The sequence below is a fragment of the Hibiscus syriacus genome, unplaced genomic scaffold (genome assembly GCF_006381635.1).
Source record: "Hibiscus syriacus cultivar Baekdansim isolate YM2019G1 unplaced genomic scaffold, ASM638163v2 tig00110847_pilon, whole genome shotgun sequence".
NCBI classification, from domain to species: Eukaryota; Viridiplantae; Streptophyta; class Magnoliopsida; order Malvales; family Malvaceae; genus Hibiscus; species Hibiscus syriacus.
In genome coordinates, this window is record NW_024062888.1 from 1,913,766 (window position 1) to 1,921,939 (window position 8,174).

Here is an 8,174-nt window from a genome sequence, read left to right on the forward strand (position 1 = left end):
TTGGTACCACGACATTTTGTAATACATCAAGCATCGAACCGAAACCGATAAAAGAACCATTAGAAGGATGGCAGCTGGATATGTCCTTGACGGGGAGGTCTTGTATAAGAAAAGCTATAATCAAGTTCTGTTAAGGTGTGTAGATGCGGAAGAGGTAAAAATGATAGTGGAAGAAATTCATGACAGAGTTTGTGGAACACATGCAAATGGACATATGATGTCGAGGCATATCATGAGATGCAGATATTTTTTGTCCACACTGGAAAGTGATTGCATCAACTATGCTAGAAGATGTCATAAATGTCAGATTTACGGAGATAAAATAAACGTTCCACCTCATCCGCTGCATGTCATGACGTCACCATGGCCTTTCTCTGTGTGGGGCATGGATGTTATCGGGAAAATACATCCGAAGGCTTCAAATGGTCACCGGTTCATCCTTGTAGCCATCGATTACTTCACAAAATGGGTATAAGATGCATTGTATGCAAGTGTTACTCAGTCCACTAATTGCAAGTTTCTGAAAAAAGAAATCATATGTTGGTATGGTCTACCTAAAAGGATCATTACCGATAATGCTACAAACTTGAACAACAAGATGATGAATGTTGCTTGTGAACAGTTCAACATAAAACATCACAATTCCACTACTTACAGACCAAAGATGAATGGCGCAGTAGAAGTAGCAAACAAAAACATTCAGAAGATAGTGGAGAAAACGACTGAAACTTACAAAGACTGGCATGAGAAGTTGCCTTTTGCTTTGTTCGCTTATCGAACCTCGGTACGAACCTCGACTGGGGCAACTCCATTCTCACTAGCTTATAGAATGAAAGCAGTGCTACCCATTGAAGTAGAGATTACGTCACTCCGGGTCTTGACAGAAGTCAAACTGGATGATGCAGAATGGGTACAATCCAGATATAATCAGCTTAGTCTGATAGATGAAAAGAGACTGAAAAGTCATTCAACATGGTTAAATTTATCAGAAACGAATGATCCAAGCACATGATGAAAAGGTGCGCCCGAGAATATTCCGCAAAGGAGATCTAGTGCTAAAAATAATTTGGCCAGTCCAGAAAAATTTTCGAGGAAAATGGACACCAAATTGGGAAGGACCTTATGTCTTGAAAAAGGCCTTCTCCGGAGGAGCCCTTGTCATGGCTGAAATGGACGGACCTGAACTGGCATATCCCATCAACTCGAATGTAGTTAAGAAATACTTCCCTTAGGATGAAAACTCGAGAGAGCATTCTAAGTTGAAAAAAAGAGAAAAAAGAAAAAGAAAAAAGAGAAAAACGTTTAGGGTGAAAACCCAAAAGGACTCCCTAAATTGAAAAAAAAGAAAAAGAAAAAAGAGAAAAAAGAACAAAAAAGAAAAAGAAAAATAAGGTGGGTTCAAGATGAAAACCCACAAAGGGCGTCTTACAACCAAGGATGGGTCCAAGTTAAAAACCTGAAAGGGAGATTTGGATATTGGCAGTGGAAACATCCCAACGTCTGAATCTTCTACAAACTCAACATGTCGGAGAAAGGTTGCACTCTCCAGAACGTTGTCGCGTTTTCGAAGATTCCTTGACAAAGGCTGCATTCAAAGTAACCTTACATCTTTTCAGCTCAGAAGTGCCCACATTATCGAGATTTAAGACATCCATACGCACTTCATCATGTATTCATTTTCCAAAATGTTTGTCATGTATTATTTGTTCTTTTCCCCCTTATGAATAAAGAAATCATTTATCTAAATCAAAGCCTTTTGAGCATCTTGGATTGAATTTAAACCTAATGATTTGTTTACATCTGTAAAAGATAATCGCATATTACTGTACAAATATTCATTTAAAAGTACAGGTACCCGAAAGCCGATCAAGGCTCAGACACATACTTGAAATGGTCGAGAAGCATTTCCCAAATCAAGAAACAAATAGAATGTGCACATCATATTTGAACATTTGAAGAATTCAAGATCATGGATCAAAACTTCAAGATTCCAGAATCAAGATTCCAGACATGCAACCGGAGATCGAGATTTCTCTCTAGAGCCCAAAATAACATATGTTGCATATGCATTGTAGGCATACCTAAGGGCATTGCATCCATCACATATATGCATCACTTTGCAGGTTTAGCTAGAGCCAATTTCAACTTCACAGCGAAGGAGATTGGACTCGAAACGACACAATTTTCTCGAGAGTAGATTTCAACTTCATGACGAAGGATATCTAGCTCGAAGCCAAACTTCACAATAAAGGGATCATCCACGGTTTCAACTTCACGATGAAGAAAATCGTGTCCACCCGCAACATACAATACATGGATTTCAACTTCACGGTGAAGGATATCAAGGCTCAACTTCATGATGAAGGGGGCATCCGCGATTTGAACTCCACGATAGAGGATATCGTACCGACACATCCACGATTTCAACTCCACGACGGAGGATATTATACCATTTGAGGCTCAACTTCGCGAAGAAGGGGCTTCCTAGTTTCAGAGCCAATTTCAACTTCACAGCGAAGGATATTGGACTCAAGACAATACAAGCTCAACTTCACAACGAAGGGGCGACTGGCTGTTAACAAACAATTTCCCAATTCCAGAGCCAATTTCAACTTCACGGTGGAGGATATTGAACTCGAAACAATACAGCCTACTTGGATTTCAACTTCACGATGAAGGATATCCAATTACCAGGCTCAACTTCACGACGAAAGGGCCACCCGCAGTTTCAACTTTACGACGAAGGGAATCATGCACACAAGCAACATCCTGCTCTAGATTGGATTTCAACTTCACGACGAAGGATATCCAACTCAAATAATGAGTGTCTGTCAATAAACTTTCAAATTTTAGAGTCAATTTCAACTTCACAACGAAGGATATTGGCCTCGAAACAACGCAACTTACATTGGATTTCAACTTCACGACGAAGGATATCAAACTCCAAGGTTCAACTTCACGACGAGGGGACCATTCTAACTTCACAAATAGATTGACCCAACTTCACGAATAGATTGACCCAACTTCACGATGAATGAGTCATCTGTAACACAACAACACCAAAGTCTTCCGGTCAAGTTTCACCTTCACGATGAAGTATCTTGAGCCAGAAGACGATCCAAGAGCTACTAGTCAAAGCTCTGAGTTCGATTTCAACTTCACAACCAAGGATTTCATGCTCAGGATCTTCCAGTTCAACTCAACCTCGCAATGAGGGAGTCATTTCGTGCTTCAGTCCAAATTGACAAACCAGTTTTAGTGTCGGATTTCAACTATGCAACAGAGGATATTCGATGGGGGTTGACCCCTATATGGATGATGTTAAATTTGGATTAAAACGGAAAGTGTGTCTTTTAATCTTTGCCCTATCCCCGTTACATGACTATGAGCAAAGAGGGGCAGCTGTAGACACACTTTTTTTGAAATATACATATATATTTTTATATATTATATATATGTATTATTATTTTATTAACCAAAATTGTTACATGTTACAGACCCAACACTACAAGCCCAGTAACAAGCAACCCATTTACAACTCAAGGGGCCCAACATGCGAACCAGCCCCACGGTCCAAGCTCTAGGGATTTCCAGGAACCCTAGCGTCGCACGCCCCATCTCATCCAGTTCCGTAGTGCCCGCAACCAACAAGCCTACAACAGTCTGATTTCTCCGGCGAGTCCACGCAAGCCAACAGCCAACAACCACATCATTAGCATTTTATTTTGAATCAAACTCCTAAAATAAGAGTTATTTTCTACTATAAAACCATGTAATTAGAACACAATCACACATAAGTTTGTACACGATACAAGAGAAATCACAACAAACTGCAAATACTCAAAGCATTTGTAGCGATTCGGAAGCAATGAAAGGTAGTTTTTTTTACCTTGTTCATTCTTTCTTCCCTTGCATGTTGTGTTTTTGCGATTTGATTCGGAAGTCCCAGGGAAGCGCTAAAACGGTCGATGAACGGGACAGTTTTTTAAAGATCTATTTTGTTAGATCTAGTTATCTCGAGGCCTGATTTTAGAAAATTATATGGTTTTTTTTAAAAGTAAAGAAGAAAAGCTTCGAAAAAGATTAAAAAAAACGATTTTGCCGCTGATGACCGGCGGCCATCGCCGATCAACGGCGACGGCGAGGCGGCGTGGGGGCGGTCGATGGCCATTTTCTTGAAATCAGGGCTGGTGTTCTTCATTTTTGAAAAACAATGAGAGAAAATGAGAGAGGGGGTGCTCTTGGAGTGAGAAGAGAACAACTGAAGAGTTTAAATTTTTTTTATGTTATATACTTAGCCCATGGATTGGACCGATGACCAGCGTGTCGACCCTGACTCGGGAATGATCCGCGTGTTTCATAATTAAAAGGGGTTAATCCCCAATTCGATCCCCTTCATTTTTTTAGAACCTATTTTGACCCCAAATCGAGCTTCCCTTGTAATTTTCATTCGAAATTTAACACCCAACTTTCCTATCTTTTAATTTAGTCCCTTTCCCCTGTAATTGTTTTTCCAAATATTATAGTATATTTAATTACATATCTATATATATTATTAGTATTATTTTCTTTTTCTCTATTATTATTAATGCACATATTTTTTCTTATTAATTATTATTATTATTTTACATTATTTATTTATATATATATGTACGCATATTTTTTATACCTTATTTATATATCTATTATTAATTTATATAGTTTTTAATTATTTTGTTTGGTTATTTCTTTATTTAAGTACTATATCTTATATATATATATATGTGTGTGTGTGTTTTTCTATTATTTTTTCTATTTTCATTTATTATTATTATTATATCATATTATTTTTATTTTTATTTTATTTACTATTTTTTTATTCTTTTTCCTTTATTATTATTATTATTTATATGTTTTTTTATTACTATTATTATATGTATATTATTTATTATTCTGTAAATTTCATTTATCCTATTTTTATCTTCTATTTTTTTGTATTGTTGTTGTTATTATCTTCTTTATTTATGCATTATATATATATATATATATATATATATATATATATATATATATATATATATATATATATATATATATATATATATATATATATCTTATATTTGTTTTTATGTCTCTTTAATTTTTATTTATCTTGCTTACATTTTTTTACCTGTTTTATTTTCTCTACTTTATTGCATTTATTTTTATTTCACATTCTTTATTTTACTAATTTTTACTACCTTTTTATCTAACACAACTTTTGTCTTTTAAGGGGTACATCTTCAATTAATCAGAGGTAAGTAATTTAAGATCAAATTTTACCTTTTAATTTAGAATTACAATTTTCTTAATTAAAGACAACTGGAAATTGCATAGTACCGAAAGGGTAGTTCAAGGGTGCTAATCATTCCTTGACTGTTGAACTGCTAACCCTTCCTTGACTGTAACCGACTCCCGAACCCGACATATCACTGGTAAGATGCAGATCAAGTAAGGAATAAGGTATCCGATCTACCTATTTTTTTTAAAATAAAAGATCGGTGGCGACTCCAATCCATTTTCCTAAGTCGAAGCCCAACTCTGGGGCCTAACCGAAAGACGCTTCCGACAATATCAATTATACTAATTTTGCTTTAAACATTTGCATTCCAATTAAATGATAGTGGTACTATTACTAATAATGATTTTGATGTACATAGGATGTAAAAAATTAATTCGATTTGTTTTACAAATCGATTTAAGTCAAAATTGTTTGTAGATTTGAGGTTGATTTGAACTCAAGTTAGATTTAATAATTCTGGATCTGAACTCAACATGCATTTAGTCTGAGAACGATCTGAACCAGAATTGAACTTGATAATGTCATAGTCAAACCCTACCTGTATTCAATCTAACATGAATCTGAAGCCGAGATTAACTTGATAAATAACTAATATTACTAGACTTTTTATCAACCTAATATGTTATAAACTTGACATGTAATTGACTTAACATGTAAATGATCTTACATTTATTAAACTGATCTGATATTGATCCTACTTGATATTTATATGACTTATAAGTTGCAATTGATGAAATTATGAGATTATGAATGTATGATAATATAGTGTAACAAAATATTTTATTATTATTTAAGATATATAATTAACTATGATCATTACATAAAGCACATCATTAACATCTAAGAGATAAACCCTCGTCGCCTCTCCTTTCTCTCAACCTAATTTTCTTTCAATATTTTTGTGCCATCTTCTTATTCTCTTTGATCTTTGTTTAGCCGGCAGCCATACCAATCTTAATGTTGGTTGCCGGCCATCGGGGAATATTAGTTCTTTTGTTTTTTATATTATGTTTTTTTCTTAAGTCTTTTTAAATTTTAATAAGAATCTATGTCCTTGGGACATGATTTTTCTCTGTTCTTGTGGCACGATCCTCATAGTTTTCGATACGTTTTTTCGCATACCTTTGCGGTCGTTTTTGTTCTCACACAAAAATCATCATGACATTTATTTTCTGATTGGTTAATAGGTAGTCACGCATAGTCAGATCCATTCTTTTGGTAAAAAAGTTGTTTGCCAATGAATTAGAATTGTGTAACGAAACAACCTGTCAGATTATTTGGTTCGCTCTCCACTCCTTTATCACTTCGTCAAGTGTCTCATTCAACAAAGTCAATGAGTTTGTATGAAAGTTATTGGATTTTGATATTAGTCGTAATTTTTAATGGAATATTTTAATTTTCTTCGTATTTTTAGGTTTATTATTTACTTTTGTATGAGTATTTTGATGACTATTGTCTCCAAATTTATCTCTTTATTATGATATGTTGTAATTTTGATTTCTTCCGTTATTAATAAAATTCAGTTATCATTGTTAAAAAACTATGATCCTTACATATTTATTAAATTCATTCAATAAGTTCCGAAAATATTTAAACGTCTTAAAAGGTAAATAAAACGAATGTATATTTACACATACATGTGCTTCCTGTATTATAAGTAGGTACCATTGATTTTTTTTTTTATTTTGTAATAAAAAAGCACTTATTCGGGACTTCTTATTGTGGGCAAACTTTATTTAGACTTGGAGGCTGGAAGATTTTTTGACCGTCAGGTTTTTACTGTTCTACAACAAAAGCCCTCATTAAGACATGGGAGATATTTTTTCACAGGTTTTTACTGATGTACAGCAACCTGCATGCATCATAATTATAAACCCCAACTGCCCCGTCCAAACCATCCACACATTATCGCCATCATAGCTCGACAGGTTTACATTATCGCCATCATAGCTCGACAGGTTTCTGGCAAAATAACACGAATTAAACATCAAACTACTACTACTTTTTACCCCAACAAATCACCCGACCTTTAACATCATCCCCGGTCTATAAATATCCCATGCATTCCTTAAAATTAATTACATAAGAAAGTTGGAATGAAAATTTAGCTTTCTGGGGTTTTAACATTGTTTTTTCCTCGTTCGATGTTCTGAATATGGTCTGCTTTCGTTTCTTGGTGGACCAAAGTCGGAAGCTGATCAGTATTAAGCAAGCAGCCGGGATATGCTCGAGGTGCGGAGGCGGAGCAAGCGTCGGAGATATGATGACAATCAACCGGTTTTGTTATGTCCCGTTTTATTGGAAGTCTTGGAAAGCTATAATTTGCACCTTCTGTGGAGCTATTCTTAAATCTTACATATGAAAGAAGTCGGAGCTGTCTTCTCTGTCGGCTTTTAAGGTATTCTGTAGGCAACTATAACTGAATAACTTTTCTAGTCTTTCTAAAAACCTCAGTTATGAATTTAATCTCGCTATTATTATTTAGTCTTTTACTTATATATTTTCAGTTAAACTATTTTTTGATTGATAATTCGTATCCAAATAGACTCGTCTGGAAGCCAAGTCCAAATGGCTTTGCAATCCTCACCTGATATTCGTATCAAAAATTTTCTATCCCATGAAGTTATGAATTTTTTTTTAATGAAACCGTCTTTCCTTTCAGAAAAAAAAAATCGCATTTGTTCTCACGGTCTGGGGCTGCGAACAAATATATAAAAGAAAAATAATAATAAGCATTTTCTCCAATTAAGTCATTAATATAAATGAGGAATCAACAAAGTACCTTGTTTGAGTCAAATAGAACGGTTGACGTGTCATCTAAATAATTAATGCATGAACATCTTTGGTTGACACT

The 8,174-nt window shown here is 34.8% G+C and overlaps 1 protein-coding gene across 1 annotated transcript; it reads left to right on the plus strand.

Moving 5' to 3' along the window:
- Positions 1-7,475: 7,475 nt before the first annotated feature.
- On the plus strand, positions 7,476-7,695 carry LOC120143443. The gene has a single exon (XM_039157763.1). It carries the CDS (start codon positions 7,476-7,478, stop codon positions 7,680-7,682), a length of 207 nt encoding a protein of 68 aa, XP_039013694.1. The 3' UTR covers positions 7,683-7,695.
- The last annotated feature ends 479 nt before the right edge of the window (positions 7,696-8,174 follow it).